A 23,454-nucleotide genomic window follows, 5' to 3' on the forward strand; every position below is an offset into this window, starting at 1 on the left:
CCAGAGTTCAAGCCCCATGACCAAAAAAAAGTTGTATTTTAAAAATCAGGCTGGGTTCTAGTGGCTCACACCTTTAATCCTAGTTACTCAGGAGGCTGAGATCTGAGTCATGGTTAGATGCTAGCCCAGGCAGAAAAGTACCCATTAGACTCTTATCTCCAATTAATCCCTCAAAAACCAGAAGTGGCACAGTGGTAGAGCACTGAGCCTTGAGCACAAAGAGGCTCAGGGACAGCATCTAGTCCCTGAGATCAAGCCCCACAATCAACAAAAAACCAAAAAAGCAACCCTTTTGTACCCCTCCATCTTTAACCTCTTGGATTAAGTCAATGCACCCATTCTTCCTGAAGAGTGTCATTAAGAAAGCAAACATAGTAATTTCCTCACCATTGATGAGATACGGGTGGTTACAGCACTTGCGCAGCTCCATCATTGTGTTGAGTAGATTAGGCATGTTAGTATGACCCGCTCCTTTGGAAAGGAAGGAGAAATTCTTTTCCAAAATAGCCCGATAGTATTTCTTCTGGATGTTAGTTAGCTCTACTTCAATAATAGTTTCCTGTTTAGGAGCCAAGTTTTTTTCAACATCCTCTTTAAGTCTTCTCAGCATCATTGGCTTGAGAATGGCCTGTAGTTTTTGAACCTATGATTTACAGAAAAAAAAAAATCAATAATATGGTAAGCATTCTCACATTATAAGCAAATATGGTAAAATTGCAGTTTTCTACTCAAGGGAATAAATTTTGGATATTTCCACTGATGATATAGGTAGGAGTTAAGAAAAGCTCTTGTCTGCGATAATAACTTTTTTGGTTGTGTGTTAGTACCTCATTGGCCACATTTCCTACCTGTTCTTCTGTCTTAAGATCCCCAAAATCCTTGAGGAATTCTGATTCTGAAGGAAACTGTGAAGGTTCCAAGAAATGAAGCAAGCTAAACAATTCCTCCACAGTATTTTGCAATGGTGTTCCCGTGAGTAACACTTTGTGCTCCTAGAAACAAAGAAAACAGAAGATAAAACTTGAAAAGGCCTTCCCAGGGTTTTCACCAAATATATAATCTTTAGTTTTATTTATGAAACTGTCTCATTAGAAAAGATTACTGCTAGGGGCTGGGAAGGTGGCTCAGTGGTAGAGCACTTGCCTTGTATGCATGAGGCCCTGGGTTCGATTCCTTAGCACCACATAAGCAAAAAGAAGCTAGAAATGGCGCTGTGGCTCAAGTGGTAGAGTGCTAGCCTTGAGCTGAAGAGCTGAGGGACAGCACCCAGGCCCAGAGTTCAGGCCCCACGACCGGGCCCAAAAAAAAAAAAAAAAGAAAGAAAAGATTACTGCTGGGTGCTGGTGGCTCACGCCTGTAATCCTAGCTACTCAGGAGGCTGAGATCTGAGGATTGCAGTTCAAAACCAGCCCAGTAGGAAAGTCTGTGAGACACTTATCTCCAATCAACTACTAGAAAACTGGAAGTGGTGCTGTGACTCAAGTGATCAGAGTGCTAGCTAGCCTTGAGCTGAAGAACTGAAGGACAACACCCAGGCCCAGAGTTCAAGCCTCATGACCGACAAAAAACAAAATAAAACAAACAAAAAGAAAAAACCACATTACTATTTTAACTTTTCTTCTACTTATTCTTCTGGTAACACAAAGCACTTAAGAAACTCTCTTATGGGCTGGGAAGGTGGCTCAGTGGTAGAACGCTTGTCTTGCATGCATGAGGCCCTGGGTTCGATTCCTCAGCACCACGTAAGCAGAAAAAAAAAAGCTAGAAGTAGCGCTGTGGCTCAAGTGGTAGAGCATCAGCCTTGAGCTGAAGAGCTGAGGGATAGCGACCAGGCCCAGAGTTCAGGCCCCGACTGGGACCACCCCCCGAAAAAGAAAAAAAAGAAAAAAACTCTCTTATTACTTAACATATTGAAACAAAGTAAATATTATTATAAACAAATAAAGAAATGGTAACATAGATTATGTGTTTTCTAAATTTATGTCTCTCCACATTCAAGTTCCCACAGATATCCTAACTTGCCCCCCTCTAGGGAATGTATCCATGGTGAACTGAAATATGACCATTAATTTTATATAATTCCTCCTATTAAGGCTTACCCCTTGAATCTAGGCTAGATTAGCTCTGACAAAGAAAATGTGGCAAATGAAACACTATGTGAGTTTCAGAGACTACCCAAACATCTTGGAGCTTCTGCTATTGCTCTTTGGAACACTGTCATAGATTATCCTGTAAAGAAGCCCAGACTTCAGGATGAAGATAATCCAGATCCCCCAACCAATAACCCACACTGATGACCCCCTTCAGAAGCAACCAGTGAACATATTAGCTGAGCTCAGCCTAAGTGGTCATTCTAGAAAAACATATTGGCTATTTTAATCCAGTACATTTCTAAGTATTTTATTATGCAAGAATAGGTAACAAGGGCTGGGAAGGTGGCCCAGTGATAGAGTGCCCGCCTTGCATGCATGAGGCCCTGGGTTCAATTCTTCTGTACCACATAAGCAGAAAAAGCTAGAAGTGGCACTGTGGCTCAAATGGTAGAGTACTCGCCTTGAGCTGAAGAGCTGAGGGACAACACCCAGGCTCAGAGTTCAGGCCCCATGACGAACAAAAAAAAAAAAGGTAACAAATAGCTTCCTACTGTTCTTGTTGAGAAATGCTAACATGATTCACTTTGAATTCTACAATTTGCCAACTTCTATGTAACTTTCAGGTTATCATTCCTATATAACAACACCATCATTCAGTACAAGTTCTGATTCTGTGTTCTCTGCTAACTTAGGGGAACTTTTATTCTATACAGAATTAAGTGTGAACTCCAGGTATTTGTGCCCATAGGTCAGTACAGGAAACTCACCAGGTCCATGTGCTTGAGACTATCAAGCAGCTTGCAATTACGATTCTTTAACCGATGGGCCTCATCAATGATGACACAACGCCATTCAATTTCACGAAGTTCTGGACAGTCTGACAAAATCATCTCAAAAGTCGTAATCAAGGCATCAAATTTGTAAGCACCTGGGATGAGGCGCCCCTAAGCATAAAAGCGATGAGGTCAGAAAAAGGCCTTAAATGTACAGACCTGAGCTCTTAGTGTAGTATGGTCATAATCCTAGCCCTCTGGAAGCTGGACAATCAGTGAGTTTGAGGCCAGCCTGGATAATATAGTGATTCTTTAATTTATACACTGCCCTTAAACCACCAGACACCTAACCATGGCCTACTTTCTGTAAGCCATAGACTTCCCAAGACACACAACTCACCCTTGAATCTTTGCAGTACATTTCATATTGCTGAATCATCTGCCGGCTAGCCAGGCTGCCATGGTATACAATAGTGTTCATCTCTGTCCATGTATTGAATTCTCGTTCCCAGTTGGTAATTGTGGATAGTGGAGCAATGACCAAGAAGGGGCCATGGATGCCCACATTATATACCTCCTGCAAGAAGGCAATGGACTGAATAGTTTTTCCCAATCCCATCTCATCAGCCAGAATGCAGTTCTGCCTGTAAATTTACCAGGAGGAAAAAAAAAATCTTGTCAAAAATTACCATCTTAAAAAAATCATGTACCTAGGAAGAAAACTATCTCAATAGAAAATATATAAAAATAATCCTCAGACTAAAGCCATTCTTTTCTTTACCTGTTATACCAATTAAAGAGAAGCCAATTGACCCCTTCCAATTGATATTCCCGTAACTGGTTCCTGTTTTTATATTCATGTGACAGCTCCAACTTCTTCCAGGCATTTGCCTGTGGACGATTCTAAAAAATAAAAGATTTAAATAAGATATAGATACTAATATAAGACAAGATATAATGGGTAATTCTAGTCATTTAAATCAACTAGAAAACATGATGGCTTGCATGAAAACCTGTCTAATAGCAAGGCTCCTCCCAATAATCCTAGCTATTCAGTAGGCTGAGATCTAAATGATCATGATTCAAAGACAACCAAGGGAGAAAAGTCTTTGAGAGTCAATCTTCAACATAACTAGGACAGGGAAGGTGGCTCAGTGGTAGAGTGCTTGCATGGGGCCCTGAGTTCAATGCCTCAGCACCATGTGAGTAGAAAAAGCCAGAAGTGGTGCTGTGGCTCAAGTGGTAGAGTGCTAGCCTTGAGCTGAAGAGCTAAGGGAAGTACCCAGGCCTAGAGTTAAGGCCCCACGACCGACAAAAATAAATAAAATAATAACTAGCAAACAGCTGAGCTGGAAGCATGGCTCAAGTAGTAGAGTGCCAGCCAAGCACCTGAGTTTGCTCAGGAGGCCCTGGGCAAACTCCAATACCACCAAACAGAAATTAAAGGGAAAAAAAAGATAAAAGGTAACAAAAATGAAAAACCTACTGGCCACATTTGGAGAATGCTAGCTATGAACCTTTATTAATTTGGAAATAAACAGAAAGAAGAAAGTATTTGTAGATAGAGCAAATGTCTTTTCATTTAAGACTCTAGCTAATAAATAATAACAGAATTAAGATATTTACTTTAAAATCCTGAAAAAATTTATTTAGGTACTGATTTTTTTAAAAAAAAAAACAGGATCTCACTATCTTGCCCAGGCTATTTATCCTTAGCTGATCAAGCAGCTGAAATTACAGCATATGATACCAAGGCAGTGACGATACATAGCTGATAACATCATAAAATTCAGACTGATGGAAGCACACATCATCCATCTATGAAGTAAACTTACTGCTCTCCCTCACCCATCTGACCAAGTTTCAACAGCAGTAACGTCTACAATGTTAAAAAATGTGGCTAAGCCAGGCACTGGTAGCTCAGACCTGCTATTCCTAGCTAATGGAAAGGCTGATATCTGAGGATCATGTTTTGAAGCCAGCCTTAGGCAGGAAAATCTATGAGATTCTTATGTCCAAACAAAGCTAGAAGTGAGCTCTGGTTCAAGCAGCAGAGTGCCAGCCTTGAGCAAAAAAGTTAAGGGAATGTGTCTAGGCCCTGAATTCAAGCCCAAGTACCAACACACGCATGCACACATGCACACACGCACAGAGGCTAGTGTCCACCTTAATCAACACAGCTCTAAACCTAAGCATTTATGTGAAATAATCAGAAAAATATGTTTATAAAGTACCAAAGGAGTGGAGCACTCATGGCTTACACCTATAATCAAAGCGACTCAGGAGACTGAGATCTGAGGATCACAGTCCGAAGCTAGCCCAACCTGGTGAATCCATGAGACTCTTATCTTCAATTAACCACCCGAAAACCAGAAGACATGCTGTAGCTCAAAGTAGTAGAATGCTAGCCTTGAGCAAAAAGCTTGGAACAGTGTGTTCAGGTCCTGAGTTCAAGCCCCACAACCACCACCACCAACAACAAAAGTACCAAAGGAAATAAAAATCGGCAATCTTTAGACTATGGAAACATACTATATAACAAGTCACCTGGAAGTAACACTGTGGCTCAAGTGGTAGAGCTCTAGCCTTGAGCAAAAGGAGCTCAAGGACAGTGCCCAGACCCTGAGTTCAAGCCCCAGGATTGACAAAAGAAATAAAGTCAAGTCACCTGTTTTTCTGAAGAGAAAATTACAAGGGAGAGGAGAAGGTCAAAGGAGAAACATAATTAAAAGACTGGAGCCATTAACTGATTACATTTGGATTTTATTTAAAACCCAATTCAAATGATTTAACAAAATTAGAAGGCCAGGCATGGTATTACACACCTGTAATCCCAGCTACTCAAGAGGTGATGGTAGAAGGATCACAGTTCAAGGCAAGCCTGGGCAGAAGTTATTGAGATCCTGTAATCTCACTTACTTGGGGAAACAGAAGTAGGAGGATCTTAGTCCAAGGCTGGCCTAGGCAAAAGCATAAGACCCTACCTGAAAAACAAATTGAAAGCGAAAGAACTAGGGGCATAGTACTTGCCTGGTAAGTGTGAGGTCCTAACTCAATGCTCAGTATTTAAAAAAAAAAAAAAAAGAAGGGGGTGACCATCCAAAAGAGGAATGCAAATACATTACCTAAATTAAGAAATGGTAATCCCTCTGCACAATAAAATTATATTTTAAAAATCAGGCTGAGGGGCTGGGAAGGTGGCTCAGTGATAGAGTGCTTGCCTTGCATGCATGAGGCCCTGGGTTCAATTCCTCAGCACCACATAAGCAGAAAAAAAACAGGAAGTGGCACTGTGACTCAAGTGGCAGAGAGCTAGCCTTAAGCTGAAGAGCTCAGAGACAGCGCCCAAGACCAGAGTTCAGGCCCCACAACCGACAGACCAAAAAAAAAAAAATCAGGCTGAGTGCCAGTGGCTCACACCTGTAATCCTAACTACTCAGGAGGCTGAGATCTGAGGATCAAGGTTTGAAGCCAGCTTGAGCAGAAAAGTACCTGTGAGACTCTTATTTCCAATAAACCACTCAAAAACCAGAAGTGTTACTGTGTCTCAGGTGATAGAGCATGAGCGTTGGGCACAAAGAAGCTCAGGAAGAGCCCTCAGTTCAAGCCCCACAACAAACAAACAAACAAAAAACCCTGGGAAACATGCATGAATACCAGTACATTGGTATTTGACTAATATTAAATGAGTAAAATTTTGTTTTAAGACATAAATACTGAAATAAAATGCAATAAAAATTTGACTTAAAATAACTTGGAAGAAAAAAAAAAAAATAACTTGGAAGATGGAAAAGAATGGGTGGACAAATACAAGATTGGCCAAGTATTGATAATTGTTAGCTAGGTAGCAGACATATTAGGGTATTTCTTTAATTTCTGTACATTTGAACATTACCATAACAAAAAGCAAAACAACGAAACATGTCATTGGAAAAGTTAAATGACTGCTTATATTCCTTATTCCTATACTGACAAAACAATATTTTATGTCTATACATTTACCTTCTAAACCCAAATGTACCTACCACCCTTTTGAGTTCTGGGTGTCTGGACTGGATGCGTTTAAATTCTCGAATTTTTCCCTCATCAACATCCTCCTTCAGCTCCCATGTACTATCCTCATAGGGCAGAGAGCACCATTTCACCAGGTAGTAAATTACAGGCTAGAATAAAACAAACTTAGTAAGTACATTCTTTGTTCTCTGCTGCAGTAAAAGGATGAGAATTTGGCTGTAAAATCAGATCACAAAGGACACCTAAAAGATGCTGGAAAAAGTCAGGCAGAACATATAACTATAAGCTCACTCACTAATGTATTCTTATTACTCTTACCATTCTTCCAGACAATTTATCAGAATCTCTTCTAAAAGTAAAATTTCTACCCAATTATTTTCTATAACAGTAGTACTAAACTAAAACCAAACAAAATAAAAACAAGAAGAGGACCACTCTTTTCCTGCACTATGTTGAAAGTGAAAGGAGAGTTCACGCTCAGATCATTTTCTTTCGGCACAAGATTTTATAGTGGCAAGAATCTGACTCATGGGCTGGGAAGGTGGCTCAGTGGTAGAGCGCTTGCCTTGCATGCCTGAGGCCCTGGGTTCGATTCCTCAGCACCACATAAAAGCCGGAAGTGGCACTGTGGCTCAAGTGGTAGAGCGCTAGCCTTGAGCTGAAGAGCTGAGGAACAGTGCCCAGGCCCAGAGTTCAGGCCCCATGACTAGACCCAAAAAAAAAAAAAAAAAAAAAAAAAAAAGAACATGACTCATAAATCTGGTTAACATCATGTATGGTTCATGAGTAAGTTCAGCTTACAAAGAACTAGTATCTTTCATTTTTTAATAGACACAGTACATTGATTCACAAGATATAGATATAGTAATATATAATATACCACATATATTATATATACATATATACAAGGTAAAAAGTGAAAAAAGCATTTCAACATTAGCATTTCATGTTACAGACTAAAAAGCTAAGAAATGATGGAAAAATGTGAAAGCACATGCATCAGTACTAGTATCTTAACAAGGTTTTCTTTTTTCTACTGGTCACTATTACAAGTAATACAAATTTTGTAAATAAAATATGACTGCAGTTATAAACTGACATGCTTAATGGTAACTCCTTTGTACAACTACTTGATAATAAAAGTAATATGACTGAAGGAACTGTAAGCATGGCTCAAGAGGTAGAGCACTAGCTCTGAGTGAAAAAGCAGAGTGAAAGCATGAGGCACTAAGGTCCAACCAATCCCAGTACTGGCACAAAACATACATACATATATACATACAAAAATAAATAAAATCTAAATGTAATTTGAAGTAAATTTGAAAGAAATAATGTTGAATTCATTGGTGATTTAGGTCTGTATGACTCGTACTTAGAAACTAAAACCTTTTGTGAAAACATCAAGTGTTTGAGCACTTAATAGTTTCCCAATACAAAAAAAACCCAAAATACTAGTATAGCAATTCCCAGTCAAGCTATATGTGAAAATCACTCAAAAAGCCAATTTAAAAATTAAGACATTGGAGTCCCATTCTAGACTTAATAGTGGGTGTGGAATCCTAAAATGTGTTGTAAAATACAAATTCGAGTTATGGCGCAAGTGATCAAGCACCAGCCATGAGTGACCTGAAAGTACAAGGCTCTGTTCTAGATTGGCACATATATACCAACTACATTCAGAAACTGATAGATGTAAAGCACTTAACTGAAGTTTAGTTATAAAAATATGTAATTCTCAACAACATGATTTGGAGAAACATAAGTTCCCTTTCCCCTACCCCAGACCCTAACTGTTCTTCCATTCAAAATCTGAAGGAAAATGAGACGCAGGGAAATGACTTTTCAGATCTAGATATTTAACTTTGAAGGAATCCATATTTTTAGCTTCTGTACACCCTGGTCTTCCCATTATCTTTCAATGATCCCATAAAAAATTTCAGAAAAACCTTTTTAGTTTAAGAGAGCTGTTTTCAGGCACATGTGAAAAATAATGGATTGGCAAGCAGACCAGTAGAAATCTATACATAGCCTTTTATGTCCTTCCATGTCCCAACTCACCTCACCATTATCCTTGTCTATGCTGTGAGACTCATCCAATATCCTATCCACCTCTACATAGTCTGGATTAAAGGGCTCTTCATCCTAGATGAGGTATAAAACCAAATGATAAAGGAAAAAAATTACCCGGTAAACCTAACCTTCTTTACCATACTTTTTAAAATATTAAATTCTACAAACTTACCTAGGTATTTACTTAGAAAGTTAGAGAAAATATCTCCTAACATAGGTTTGTTCTCCCTAACATAGGCTTGTCTCTCCGTTGCCTTTTTAGGCTTACCTCTTTACCAAACCATTTCTATATAAAGATAGAAACATGTTCTATCACTTCACATCTTAATTAAAATTATACTTGATTTTGCATCCCTCTGCAACTATTTTCCTGCTCTGCTTTATATCCAAACTCTCTCACAAGTTTTATCTATATGCTATCTCTATTTCTTCATCTTTATTGTCTATCCATTTCACTTCATTTCAGTGGCAACTTAGCAACTCAGGAGGCTGAGATCTGGGGATTATAGTTTGAAGCCAGCCCAGGCAGACAAAGCCAATTCTTATTTCCAATTTACAAGCAAAAAGCCTAAATGGAAGTATGATTCAATGGTAGAACCCCAGCCTTGAGTGTAAAAGCTAAAGCAAGAACTTGAGGCCCTGAGTTCAAACCCCCATTACCAGAAAAGTCAGTCATGAATAACTTCCACATTGTCAAATATAATAGATTCCTTACTTATCTTGCTCCAGTTTTATTAGTAGTAACCCTATATATAGCAAACTTAAAAATTCTGGTAAATTATTTCTATATCAGATTAGAAATTTGAGAAAAGAAAATGTTTTCTCTTAAGGAGTGAGCTACTTATGCCTAAAGAGACCATTAATGTCTAAAGAATGATTTTGGAGAGGAAAGATTGCCTCAAATGGATCAAAGATCACTGTATCATCCTTTTTGATAATATATGCATATTAGATAAATCAATCTCACAATACTGTATCTGGTAACTAATAAATAAACAGACCATATTTAAATCTAGAAAAATAAAATCATGGGCAATTGAGTTAGGAAAGTAATGATTAAAATTAAACTTTGCCAGGTGTCAGTGGCTTATGCATATAATCCTAGCTACTCAGGAGGCTGAGATCTGAGGATCACAGTTCCAAGCCAGGCCAGGGCAGGAAAGTCCCTGAGACTCTTATCACCAATAAACTACTCAGAAAAATCTGTGGCTCAAATGGTCGAATGCCTTAAGCACTGAAAGGCTCAGGGACAGAGTCCAAGCCCTGAAGAAAGCCCCAAGACTGGCAATAGAAAAAAAAGATTAAACCTTATATGCAAATATACAAATTAACTGTAAGTCTCTTGAAGGGTCAGCCAAAGCTGACAACCCCAGTAATTTATGCTTCTTTAAAAAAGTGATCAACCGGGGCTGGGAAGGTGGCTCAGTGGTAGAGTGCTGGCCTTGCAAGCATGAGGCCCTGGGTTCGATTCCTCAGCAACACATAAGCAGAAAAAGCCAGAAGTGGCACTGTGACTCTAGGTAGCGTGCTAGCCTTGATCTGAAGAGCTGAGGGACAATGCTCAGGCCCAAAGTTCAGGGCTCACAATGACCAAAAAAAAAAAAAAAGTGATCGACCAAGCACCAGTGACTCATGCCAGTAATCCCAGCTACTCAGAAGGCTAGGATATAAGGATTGTGGTTCAAACCAACCTGGTCAGGAAAGTTGTGAGACTCTTAACTCTAATTAACCATCAAAAAGCCAGAAGTAGAGCGGTGGCTCAAGTGACAGAGCACTATGCTCAAGCAAAAAAGCTCAGAGACAGTGCCCAGGCCCTCAGTTTAAGCCCCAGGACCAGCACACACATGTACACACACATATGAGCATACACATGCAAATGCACACACATACACACACAAACAGAGTGACAAGCAATAGTAATTCCTAATACCTCATGGAAGAAGTGTCTCATCTGAGCCATTTTGGTTTTGAAGCGCTTTAGTTTTTGATGGATTCTTTTATCCTTCTCTAGTTGAGAGATAGTAGCCCATTCACAGTGCAGATAGGAACTGCAGGAGATGGAAATAATCATGGTTCAAAGCATTTGAGATTTTTGGAATAGCCAGCAGCAGATAAGACAAATATATGGTCCCTCCCCCACAGTATAACCCCTGCTTTCACTATATTTGATGTCAGTATAACTTGTGGAGGAGATGGGGAAACACAAGTCGTTTAAGGATACAGGTGGACCTGTTGCAACAATGAGAAGTACAAGTTGTCATGTCCAAAACGAGCTTTACAACGTTGGTGCGGGGGGGGGGGGGGGGGGGGGGGGTTAGGATTGAGGGGGGAGGCTGGGAAGGGATGTGAAGGGTAAACAAAGGAGGCTGCAATGCTTGGTAAGAAATGTACGCATTATCCTGCCCATGTAATTGTAATCCCTCTGTACAGTATGTTCACTAATAAAATAAAATTTAAAAAAAAAAAGACAAATATATGTGTAAACTGGGAGTTGGCTTAGATCAGTGTTTTTCAACTTCTAATCTGCAGACAAACCACCTGGTCTGGAGTATGTAGGAACATCCATATTTCCAAGTAGCACCTAAGTAATATTAATTCTGTTTATGGACCACACTTAAAGAGTAGCAAGACAATGGAAAAGGAATATAGGGTTTGATCAGAAATCACTCTCACCATACTTTCCTGCAAAGAAATAGGAATAGTCATTTCAATTCCTAAGTTTCTTCCTAAACAAATACATTTCTGCATTAAAAATAGAAATTTGGGCTAAGATAAACAATGAAAAAGGACTATGTTCACACCCATGCTATTTTACATAAGGAGATTCCTACAACCCTGTGGAGTTTGGGGCAAAGAACTTTTGCGCAGATAACGTACTAGTTCTTATACTTGACAAAGAATTCTTCTGCTTCGGTATACTGTCCAGAAGGAAGCTGAGAAAAAAGACAGAAATTACAGTCACTAATCTTACTTGTCAAAGAAAAACCACTCATGCTAAAACTTTAATGTTCCTTGCATATATTACTGACTCAGTATTAAGCAATTAATCTAGTTCTTCCATACTAGAGATCTGATAGCTGAGAAAAAAAATTTCATGCATCCTAAACAGATTAGTGGCAATAAGACAGTTGCTATTTACTAGTTAACTTATTCCATCATTTCTTGTTAACTATCATCATTTTTTTTTTTTGGGTCCGGTAGTGGGGCCTGAACTCTGGGCCTGGGCTCTGTCTCTCAGCTCTTCAGCTCAAGGCTAGCGCTCTACCACTTGAGCCACAGCGCCACTTCCGGCTTTTTTCTTTTTGCTTATGTGGTGTTAAGGAATCGAACCCAGGGCCTCGAGCATGCAAGGCAAGTGCTCTACCACTGAGCCACCTTCCCAGCCCACTATCATCATTTTTTATACACTAGCAATATATCCTGTCATTCAGAGGTGCTCACACTGTTTAGTCAGAGAGGTTATAGCTCAGTAATAGAGTACTCTGGATTCAATCCTGAGCCCAGTTAAAAAAAAATGTTTTAGGGCTGGGAAGGCAGCTTAGTGGTAGAGTGCTTGCCTTGCATGCATGAGGCCCTGGGTTCAATTCCTCAGCACCACATAAGCAGAAAAAGCTGGAAGTGGTGCTATGACTTAAGTGGTAGGGTGCTAGCCTTGAGCTGAAAAGCTGGGGGACAGCATCTAGGCCCAGAGTTCAGGCCCCACAAAGAGAAAAAAAAAAAAGTTTTAAATAAGTAAAACCTCAACCAGGTACCGGTGGCTCATGCCTGTAGTCCGAGCTACTCAGGAGGCTGAGATCTGAGGATTGATGAAAGTCTGTGAGACTCTTATCTCCAGTAAACCACCAGGAAACCAAAAGTGGTGCTGTGGCTCAAGTGGTAGAGTGCTAGCCTTGAGCTGAAGAGCTGAGGGACAGCGCCTAGGCCAAGAGTTCAAGCCCCATGACTGACAAGACAAGAAAAAAAGGAAAACCTGGGGGTAGCTCAGTAACATTCTATAACACCATTTTTTTGTTTTTGCCCATCCTGGGACTTGCCTGAGCACTGCCCCTGAGCTGCCTTCGCTCAAGGCTAGCATTCTACCACTTAAGACACAATGCCACTTGTGGCTTTTTGTGTTTATATGATACTGAGGAATCGGAACCCAGGGGTTCATGCATGCTGGGCAAGCACTCTACCACTAAGCCACATTCCAAGTCCCACAGTTACATTTTTTTAAAAACTTAATAAAACCTGTGAATACACTATAAAGGCCTTACCTCCTTCTTCACAACCCGCATAGAAAGCACTTTGTCCACAATAGCCGCATCTTCTTCACTGGGATTCTCCTATAGCAAAAAGACACTGTCAGTTAACAAATGACTGATAAGGTGGACAACCTCTTAAATTATTTATGTTCTCAACTTACCACAAAAAACTGCATGGAAGGCAAAGTCTCACCATCTGGTTCTTGTACTGGTTCAGGAAGGATAGGCTCAGGTTTTATTGGACCAGTTACATCTACCTCTTCTTCCTCTTCATCATCTGTAATCTTTATATCCAGGTCCTCTGTATATTTTTTTCGCTTCACTTGGCGGTTTGAGCGTCTCTTCTTGAAAGAGAAGAAACACACAAAAACAGTTGAAATTAAAATAATAATAGTTGTTCTTATAATAAAAAAAGGGCAGCCGGGCGCTGGTGGCTCACGCCTGTAATCCTAGCTACTCAGGAGGCTGAGATCTGAGGATCATGGTTCAAAGCCAGCCCGGGCAGGAGAGACCGTGAGACTCTTATCTCCAATAAACCACCAGAAAACTGGAAGTGGCGCTGTAGCTCAAGTGGTAGAGCGCTCGCCTTGAGCTGAAGAGCTGAAGGACAGCACCCAGGCCCAGAGTTCAAGCCCCACGACCAACAAAAAAAAAAAAAAAAAAAAAAAAAGGGTGACACTAACCAGATGCTTTGTACTTAGAAATTGGTATGTTGTGTTGCTGTAGAATTGATAGGTTGCAAAGGTAAAGATGGGCATTGGTGGCTCACACCTTTAATTCTAGCTACTCAGGGAGGTAAATTCTGAGGATTGTGGTTCACTATCAGCCTGGAAAGAAAAATTCATGACATTTCCATCTGTAAACACCAAAAATCTGTATTTGGAGCTGTGACTCAAGTCATAGCTAGTAGAGTGCTAGTCTTGAGCAAAAAAGCTCAGAGCTGGGCTCTGGCATAATTCCAGCTATAATCATAGCTACTTAGGAGGCTGAGATCTGAGGATCGCAGATCAAAGCCAGCCTGGGCAGAAAAGCCCGTGAGAATCTTCTCTTCAATTAACCACCAGAAAACTGGAAGTAGCACTGTGGCTCAAGTGGTAGAATACTTGCCTTGAGCTAAAGAGCTCAGGGACTGCACTCGGACACAGAGTTCAAGCCCCATGACTGACAAAAAGAAAAAAAAGCTCAGGGACAGCATCCAGGCCGAGTGACTTCAAGCCCTAACATGGGCATATACACAAAAAAGAATGTGGATATAAAAGAGGAAAAAAGGGGAAAAGAAAGAAGAAATTTCAGAACAGAAAGGTTAAGAACATTTTAACTGAAATGAGTTGGTTCTAAAATACATTTATGGCTGGTGGTTCACACCTGTAATCCTCAATACTCAGGAGGCTGAGATCTGAGGATCACGGTTCAAAGCCAGCCTGGGCAGAAAAGTCCCCATGAGACTCTTATCTCCAATTAACCACTCAAAAACCAGAAGTAGAGCGGTGGGTAGAGCTCTAGCCTTAAGCAAAAGAGCTCAGGAACAGTATCTAGGCCCTGAGTTCAAGCCCACAACTGCCAAAAAATAAAATACATTCACAAAAATATAAAAAAAAAACTTAGGAAAAATAGAAATGGTATGTCATAATAAGTATATATTTTTATTATATATAGTAAAGTTGTATTCAAAATAACACTTAGCTGTTAATTCCTCAAAAGCCAGGCACTGGAGGCTCACACCTGTAATCCTACTCAGGAGGCTGAGATCTGAGGATCGAGGTTCAAAGCCACCCCAGGTAGGAAAGGTCGTGAGACTCTTATCTCCAATAAACCACCAGAAAAACCAGAAGCGGCACTGTGGCTCAAGTGGTAGAGGACTAGCCTTGAGCTGAAGAGGGACAGCACCCAGGTCCAGAGTTCAAGCCTCATGACCAACCAAAAAAAAAAAAAAGTCAAATAGTGCTCAGATGTTGACTAAAATACTTTATTATATAGATTTAGAACATAATAAAAATGGTACTTCTAATCAATGAAGAAATGGCACATTACTCTGTAATTAGAATTGGGAAATACTGACTAGTCACATAGAGGACTAAATTTAAAAATTCTACAAGTGGGCTGGGAATGTGGCTCAGTGGTAGAGTGCTTGCCTCGCATGCATGAGAACCTTGGTTTGATTTTTTAGCACCACATACACAGAAAAAGTTGGAAGTGGGTGTGTGGCTCAAGTGGTGAAATAATTGCCTTGAGCTGAAGAGCTCAGGGACAGCGCCCAAGCCCAGAGATCAAGGTACACAATCAACCAAAAAAAAATTCTAAAAGTAACAAATATGTAAGTATAGGGCTGACGGCAGAGCTCAAGTGATTGAGAGCTGACCTAGCATGCATGAAGCCCTGAATTCAAAAAACAGTAGAACAAATAAATAAAGAAATATAAAAACAGGACATTAAATTTCTAAAGAAAAACAGAAATATTTGTAAAGTAATTCTAGAGTAGGGAAAAAAATCTTTCTAATAAATTAACTAACTGAAGAGTATTAGAAAATTTAAGGTTGTATGCATAAAACAATCCATTACAAGCAAAGTTAGGGCAAACAGTAAACTGCAAAAGCCTTGATATTGTACTTCTTTTGGTTTTACCAATGCCTCTCATCTTCAAAACAGAAAAGTTTTGAGACTAAGCACTCAAGGTGCAGTCAGAATTCTCAAGTATAAATTCTACTCTCAAGCAGAAAAAGTAAGGCAAAAGGGATAGGTTCACAGGTCTAAGAGAATGCCAAGTATTGACATAGCCATTACAGCAAATCATTTGAATTACACCATGATTTCATATTATTTCCTTATTTTTTGAAAAACTAAAATATGAGGAAATAATTTATATTTTTATGAGTGTGTGTGTGTGTGTGTGTGTGTGTGTGTGTGTATGTTTGTACACCAGTCCTGGGGCTTTCCTGCTCAGGCTGGCTTTGAACTGTTATCATCAAATCCCAGCCTCTTGAATACGTAGGATTCCTGGAATCAGCCACTGGAATCTGGTGATAAAGTTTTGTTTTTTCTTTACTTTTTAAATTATTTTTTGTTTGTTTGTTCCAGTCCTGGGGCTTTAACTAAGAGTCCAGGTGCTGTCCCTAAGCTTCTTTTGCTCGAGGCTAGCACTCTACCACTTGAGCCACAGTGCCACTTCTGGATTTTTTCTGTTTATGTGGTCCTGAGGAATCAAACCCAGGGCTTCATTCATATTCTAGGCAAGCACTCTACCAGTAAGCCACATTCCCAGCCCATATTATGCTTTTTGTCTTTAAAAAAAAAATTTAGCAAGGTGCTAGTTGCTCATGCCTGTAATCCTAGCTACACAGGAGGTTGAGATCTAAGGATTATAGTGCAAATCCAGCCCAGGCAGGAAGCTCTATGAGACTCATCTCCCATAAACTACTCAAAAAAAAAACCAGAAGTGGTGCTATAGCTCAAGTGGTAGAGGGCCCGCCTTGAATAAAAGAAGCCCAGGGATAGTGCTCAGGCCCAGAGTTCAAGCCCCAGGACCAGGGAAAATAAAACAAAACCAACCCAACAATTGGAAGGCATAGACCTTTAAGGCCTACTTCAGGTTCTAGTTTGTTAGCTACAATTAGATGTAACTTAAGTGTCATATATAACTTATATGCATAGCCTGAGCTGGTTTTCTAGGGTTAGAATGTGTAAGCTTTCTCCACTTGCAGCATCATGGTAACTGTCAAAGTTTTGGATCTTGAAACATTTTTGATTTCAGATTAGGAATTTTTAAACCTTTACTAAGTTCTTTTTCTTTTTTGGGGGGGGTCTGGTCGTGGGGCCTGAACTCTGGGCCTGGGCTGTCCCTCAGCTCTTCAGCTCAAGGCTAGCGCTCTACCACTTGAGCCACAGCGCCACTTCTGGCTTTTCTCTTTTTGCTTATGTGGTGCTGAGGAATCGAACCCAGGGCCTCAGGCATGCAAGGCAAGCGCTCTACCACTGAGCCACCTTCCCAGTCCCCTTTACTAAGTTCTTTAGGTAGGGATTCCTTTACCTGAATGCTGCTTTCTTCATCCTCCCGGGGTGACTGTGCAGGCATGACTTCCACATCTGAATTATCAGATGAAGTATTACGCTTTCTCTTCTTACCCACTACAGGAGTGATGGTGCTAAAAAGAAAAAACAAATCTGATTTTCAATGAGAACAAGGAAACTTTAGGGTAAGACAACATAATTAATCCAAACCACCACAGAGCAAGATACCAGACAACTGTGCTTGGATCTTAAGTCTATGAAAAAAAACAGCTACTGAGCACTATATTTGGAAAAAAGATACTGGGGCTTGCCAAATATTGACTGGCTACATTTGACAAATCCTTGCTACTACTGTACTCACAAATATTTAATGGAAGGTAGATAAAAACAGTAGAATATATAACACATTAAGAGACACAAGGAGCCAGGCGCCGGTGGCTCACGCCTGTAATCCTAGCTACTCAGGAGGCTGAGATCTGAGGATCATGGTTCAAAGCCAGGTGAAGCAGGAAAGTCTGTGAGACTCTGATCTCCAATAAACCACTAGAAAACCGGAAGTGGCCCTGTGGTTCAAGTAGTAGAGCGCTCGCCTTGAGCTGAAGAGTGCAGGGACAGTGCCCAAGCCCAGAGTTCAAGCCCCACGACCGACAAAAAAAAAATTACAAGAAAAGCTGAACCCTGGTGGCTCATGCCTGTATTCCTAGCTACTCACAAGGCTGAGATCTGAGGTTTGCAGTTACAAGCCAGCCTGGGTAGACAAATCTGAGAGACTCTTATCTCTAATTAACCACCAAAAAGCTGGAAATGGGGGCTGGGAAGGTGGCTCATGGTCTGGGAAGGTGGCTCAGTGGTAGAGTGCTTGCTTTGCATGCCTGAAGCCCTGGGTTCGATTCCTCAGCACCACATAAGCAAAAAGAAAAAAGCCGGAAGTAGCGCTATGGCTCAAGTGGTAGAGCACTAGCCTTGATCTGAAGAGCTGAGGGACAGAGTCCAGGCCCAGAGTTCAGGCCCCACGACCAGACCTCCCCCCCACCCCCCCAAAAAAAAGCTGGAAATGGAAGCAGAAATGGAAGGAGGAAGGATGAACAAATGCAGTCATGATATTCAGTATATGGAAAATGAACTATATAACTTGTGGGCAGGGACAGGAAACAGAAACTAGGGGAAAGCAAAGGAAAAATGACATTGTCTACAAAGAATTGTACTCTTTTCCTGACTTTTGAAATGGTAACCCCCTCTATACAATACTTTACTTTATTTTATATTTTTTGATTTTTGTTTTGTAGGTCACAGGGTTTAAACTCAAGGCCTGGGCAATGTCCCTAAGCTCTTACTCTACCACTTTGAGCTATACTACTCCATTTCCAGTTTTTGACTGGGTAATTGGAGATAAGAATCTCAAAGAGGTTTTCCAGTCTGGCTTTGAACTGTGATCCTCAGATCTCAACCACCTGGGTAGCTAGGATTACAGGGATAAGCCACCAGTACCCGGCTTGTACAACACTTTATAATAACATAAAATTATATTTTTTTTCTTTTTTTTAAAGCTGGAAGTGGAACTGTGGATCAAGTGGTAGAACACTGACCTTGAGCAAAAAAGCTAAGAGATAATGTAAGGCTCAGTACTGGCAAATGAACAACAACAAAAACCTAGAAAGCCTTGGCCCAAAAACACATAAATCAATAGAATAGAAGATCCAGAAATAAACTCACAGCTATAGCCATTTGATTTTCAAGAAACACAACTTCTTCAACAAATGATACTAGAAAAACTGGATATTTCTATGTAGAAGACTCACTGTATCTCTCACTCATATAAAAATAAATTTAAAAAACTATCAAAGATCCATATGTAAGACCTGTAACTTTGAAGAAAACTGTAAGAAAACATAGGAAAAACCTTAAAGATATAGGTAGAGCTGGGTGCCGGTGGCTCATGCCTGTAATCCTACCTAGTCAGGAGGCTGAGAACTGAGAATCGCAGTTCAAAGCCAACCCAGGCAGGAAAAGTTCATGAAACTCTTATCTCCAATGAAACCACCAGAAAATTGGAAGTGGTGCTTTGGCTCAAGTGTTAGAGTGCTCACCTTGAGCTAAAGAGCTGAGGGACAGTGCCCAAGCCCAGAGTTCAAGCCCCACGACCGACCCCTGCCACCTCCCCCTAAAAAAGAAAAGATATAGGTAGAGAAAATGACCTTCTTGAGTATGACTCAAATTGCTCCAGAAGTAAGAGTCAAAATTGACTGATATCAAATGTAAATATTCCTGTACATTGAAGAAAAAATTACCAGAATGAAGGGATAACCCACAGAATGGGAGAAAATCTTTATAAGTTACTCATCAGAGAAAAAATTAGTATGTAGAATATATATAAAGAGCTTAAAAATGAATCACCAAAAGAACAAATAATCCAATTAATAAATGGTTAAACAAGCTAAACAGTTCTCAAAAATACAAATCACTAATATATGAATAAATGCTCAACATCTTTAGTCATAAAAATAATGCAAATAAAAATGACAGAGATTCCATCTTACACCAGTAAGAACAGCCATCATCAAGAAAACAAACAAGTCAGGTGCTGGTGGCTCATGCCTGTAATCCTAGCTACTCAGTAGGCTGAGATCTGAGGATCGAGGTTCAAAGCCAGCCTGGGCAGAAAAGTCTCCATGAGACTCTTATCTCCAATAAACCACCAGAAAACCAGAAGTGGCACTGTAGCTCAAGTGGTAAAGCAATCACCTTGAGCTGAAGACCTGAGGGACAGCGCTAAGGCCCAGAGTTCAAGCTCCACAACCAACAAAAAAAAAAAAGAAAACAAACAACAACAAATGCTGGTAAGGATTGGGGAGTAGAGAGTGATGATGAAAGGAACTCTTCATACTTGGTGGAAATGTAAATTAGTACGGCCACCATGAAAACCAGTTTCTCAAGAGAATAAAAATTAATTTACTATGGTCTTACTATATGACTCTTGGGCTAAAGAAATATAACTCATCATACAATAAAGATACCTGCACACACTATTCACAACAGATAAGCTATAAAATCAGCCTAGGTACCATACAACTGATGAATACATAAAGAAATGTGGTACATGTTACAAGTGACTAGTAGAAGAGTGAAAAGGGAATACGAAAATTTAATGTGGGAGTGAATATGATTGAAGTATACCATATGTATATGAACCATATTAGAAACCTTAAAATGAGGAAGAATGTGGTTAAGAAAAAGTACAATATGGGGCTGGGAAGGTGGCTCAGTGGTAGAGTGCTTGCCTCGCAAGATGAGGCCCTGGGTTCGATTCCTCAGCACCACATAAACAGAAAAAGCTGGAAGGAAACCACCACAAAACTGGAAGTGATGCTGTGGCTCAAGCGGTAGAATGCTAGCCTTGAGCTGAAGAGCTGAGGGACAAGTGTCCAGGCCTAGAGTTTAAGCCCCACAACTGACCAAAAAAAAAAAAAAAAGTACAATATTTCATTCGAGTATATTATAAGTATGTACATATGTACACATACATATATCATGAAACCTCTTTGTACAATTAATTTATGCTAATAGAAAAGAAATTATGAGGGCTGGGAAGGTAGCTCAGTGGTAGAGTGCTTGCCTTGCATGCATGAGGCCCTGGGGTTCCTCAGCACCATATAAGCAAAAAAAGCCAGAAGTGGCACTGTGACTCAAGTGGTAGAGTGCTAGCCTTGAGCTGAAGAGCTGAGGGACAGCGCCCAGGCCCAAAGTTCAGGCCCCATGACTGGCAAAAAAAAAAACCAGAAAAGAAATTATGATAATAAAAGGAGAGAGGTAAAACAATTAGAAGGCCCTGTCAGTTCTGTCATTAATTAGGCATTAATTTTCCTTATTTGTGAACACTAGGAATATCTGTCCTGAGAGACAGGACAGTTATTATTTTTGAGAGTCTCAAATATGAAACTTGCTATTAAAAAGCAGAAAAATCTTCAGCAGGGACCTGAAGCTAATAAGATTGGAGAGGTAAAACATGGAAGGGAAGAGAAGGCACTCAGTTGTGACAAGAAATATAGTAAACCACAGTTCTATCAACACTGCTTACAGCTGAAAGTAATTGCTAAAATTTCCAATTCAGTTAAGATACAAGAACAGAAAAGCTGTATCTCTAACAGTTTTCTTTACTGGGGTAGACAGTAAAGAGGTAGTGAGAAATCTCTCGCACACTAACAGGGATACAATATCAAGAATATATAAATACATAAAGTTGGAGCTTTTAAAGGAAGTCTTGATATAATTAAATTTTCCTGTGTCTTAAGTGTTTTTGTTTTTGTTTTTTTCTTTTTGCTTATGTGGTGCTGAGGAATCGAACCCAGGGCCTCAGGCATGTAAGGCAAGTGCTCTACCACTGAGCCACCTTCCCAGCCCCAGTGTTTTTGTTTTAAAATATACTTATTTACAAATTCCTGTTTAATCATAATTAGGACAGAAAAAAAGGTCTTATTTTGTATGACAGATCACCTTGAGTTAGATAGCAGCTAAATACAACTTTCTTTTTTTTGGTCCGGTCGTGGGGCCTGAACTCTGGGCCTGGGCGCTGTCCCTCAGCCCTTCAGCTCAAGGCTAGCACTCTACCACTTAACCACAGTGCTACTTCCGGCTTTTTTTTTCTGCTTATGTGATGCTGAGGAATCGAACCCAGGGCCTCATGCATGCAAGGCAAGCACTCTACCACTGAGCCACCTTCCCAGCCCTAAATACAGCTTTCTATTGATACTATTTAAAAACTAGTATGTTATCTTCAACTACCTCATAAGAACAGCAAAAAAGTACTCACTTTAGCTTACTCTTGCCCTTAGTTTTAGAAGAACCAGAGGTTTTACTCTTCTTTGGCTTTTCTTCCTTCAGCCTTTCCCCACTGTTCTTCTTCCTGCGTTTCTTTTCACCTTCCTCCTCTGGTCGAACACTAGGCAGTTCATCCTCATTGAGGACTCGAGGTATGTTCTGCTCACCCCGGGCTCGGGCCCTAGCTATGGCCTCTGCTACAATCCGATTTGCTTTTTCTTGCTTCTTCTGGTGCTCCAGTCTTCGGTTTTCCTCCATTCCTGTTTTTCCTCCCGTATGTGGAACAGAGCTTGCTGGCGATGACAGAGCTGCCATTTCACTGGCACTTAAAACTTTAACTACAGAAAGGCCAGAAGAAGCTCCTTGGGAAGAGCCAGCCTATAGAAATAAAGACACTCTAATTTCAACATGTTTGCTGTTAAATGGCCTAAATAATCCAGGCTACAAACTAGTTCTCTTAACTAAGAATTCAGAGAAAGTCTTACTAAATCCAGATACACCCCCCCCCCCCAAAAAAAAAAGCGAGCTTTTTTTGTGGGAAAAGGGAAAAATTCTCCCAAATTAAATTTCGGTATATTTTTTGTCCTGTTGGTTGTGGGGCTTGAACTCCTGTTCCTGAGCTTTTTTAGTCAAGACTAGAGTTCTACTACTTTGAGTGACAGTGCCACTTCCAGTTTTCTGGTGATTAATTGGAGATAAGAGTCTCAAGGAGCTGGGTGCCAGTGACTCACGCCTGTAATCCTAGCTACTCAGGAGGCTGAGATCTGACGATCAAGGTTCAAAGCCAGCCCGGGCAGGAAAGACCGTGAGACTCTTATTTCCAGTAAACCACTAGAAAACCAGAAGTGGCACTGTAGCTCAAGTGGTAGAGCACTAGCCTTGAGCTGAAGAGCACAGGGACAGCGCCCAGGCCCAGAGTTGAAGCCCCACCACTGACAAAAAAAAAAGTCGCATGGAATCTGGGCGCTGCTGGCTTATTATGCCTATAATCCTAGCTACTCAGGAGGCTGAGATCTGAGGATCATGGTTCAAAGCTAGCCCTGGCAGAAAAGTCTGTGAGACTCTGATCTCCAATAAAACACTAGAAAATCGGAAGTGGGGCTGTGGCTCAAGAGGTAGAGCGCTCACCTTGAGGTGAAGAGCACAGGGACAGTGCCCAAGCCCAGAGTTCAAGCCCCATGACCAACCAAAAAAAAAAAAAAAAAAAAACAAGAGTCTCATGGAGGCTGGGAATGTGGCTTAGTGGCAGAGTGCTTGCCTAGCATGCATGAAACCCTGAGTTCGATTTCTCAGTACCATATAAACAGAAAAAGCCAGAAGTGCTACTGTGGCTCAAGTGGTAGAGTGCTAGCCTTGAGCAAATGGAGCTCAGGGACAGTGCCCAGGCCCTGAGTTCAAGCCTCAGAACTGGCAAAAAAAAAAAAAAGTCTTATGGAGTTT

The 23,454-nt window shown here is 40.5% G+C and overlaps 1 protein-coding gene across 6 annotated transcripts in view; it reads right to left on the minus strand.

The window, feature by feature from the left end:
- Chd8 (chromodomain helicase DNA binding protein 8) overlaps positions 1-23,454 on the minus strand; it is a 71,970-nt gene that overhangs the window by 21,097 nt on the left and 27,419 nt on the right. For all 6 annotated transcript variants that reach the window (XM_042679668.1, XM_042679669.1, XM_042679670.1 and 3 more), the window contains 13 exons: positions 22,007-22,392; positions 17,219-17,333; positions 13,356-13,538; positions 13,207-13,275; positions 11,828-11,883; positions 10,881-10,998; positions 8,939-9,022; positions 6,892-7,029; positions 3,648-3,769; positions 3,267-3,510; positions 2,861-3,037; positions 849-992; positions 388-643 (listed from right to left, as the gene is read on the minus strand). In XM_042679668.1, coding sequence (XP_042535602.1) covers positions 388-643; positions 849-992; positions 2,861-3,037; positions 3,267-3,510; positions 3,648-3,769; positions 6,892-7,029; positions 8,939-9,022; positions 10,881-10,998; positions 11,828-11,883; positions 13,207-13,275; positions 13,356-13,538; positions 17,219-17,333; positions 22,007-22,392 — 2,092 coding nt within the window. The remainder of the gene's footprint in view (positions 1-387; positions 644-848; positions 993-2,860; positions 3,038-3,266; positions 3,511-3,647; positions 3,770-6,891; positions 7,030-8,938; positions 9,023-10,880; positions 10,999-11,827; positions 11,884-13,206; positions 13,276-13,355; positions 13,539-17,218; positions 17,334-22,006; positions 22,393-23,454) is intronic.

The sequence above is a fragment of the Dipodomys spectabilis genome, unplaced genomic scaffold (assembly GCF_019054845.1).
Source record: "Dipodomys spectabilis isolate Male_0828 unplaced genomic scaffold, ASM1905484v1 ptg000054l, whole genome shotgun sequence".
In the NCBI taxonomy this organism is placed as follows: Eukaryota; Metazoa; Chordata; class Mammalia; order Rodentia; family Heteromyidae; genus Dipodomys; species Dipodomys spectabilis.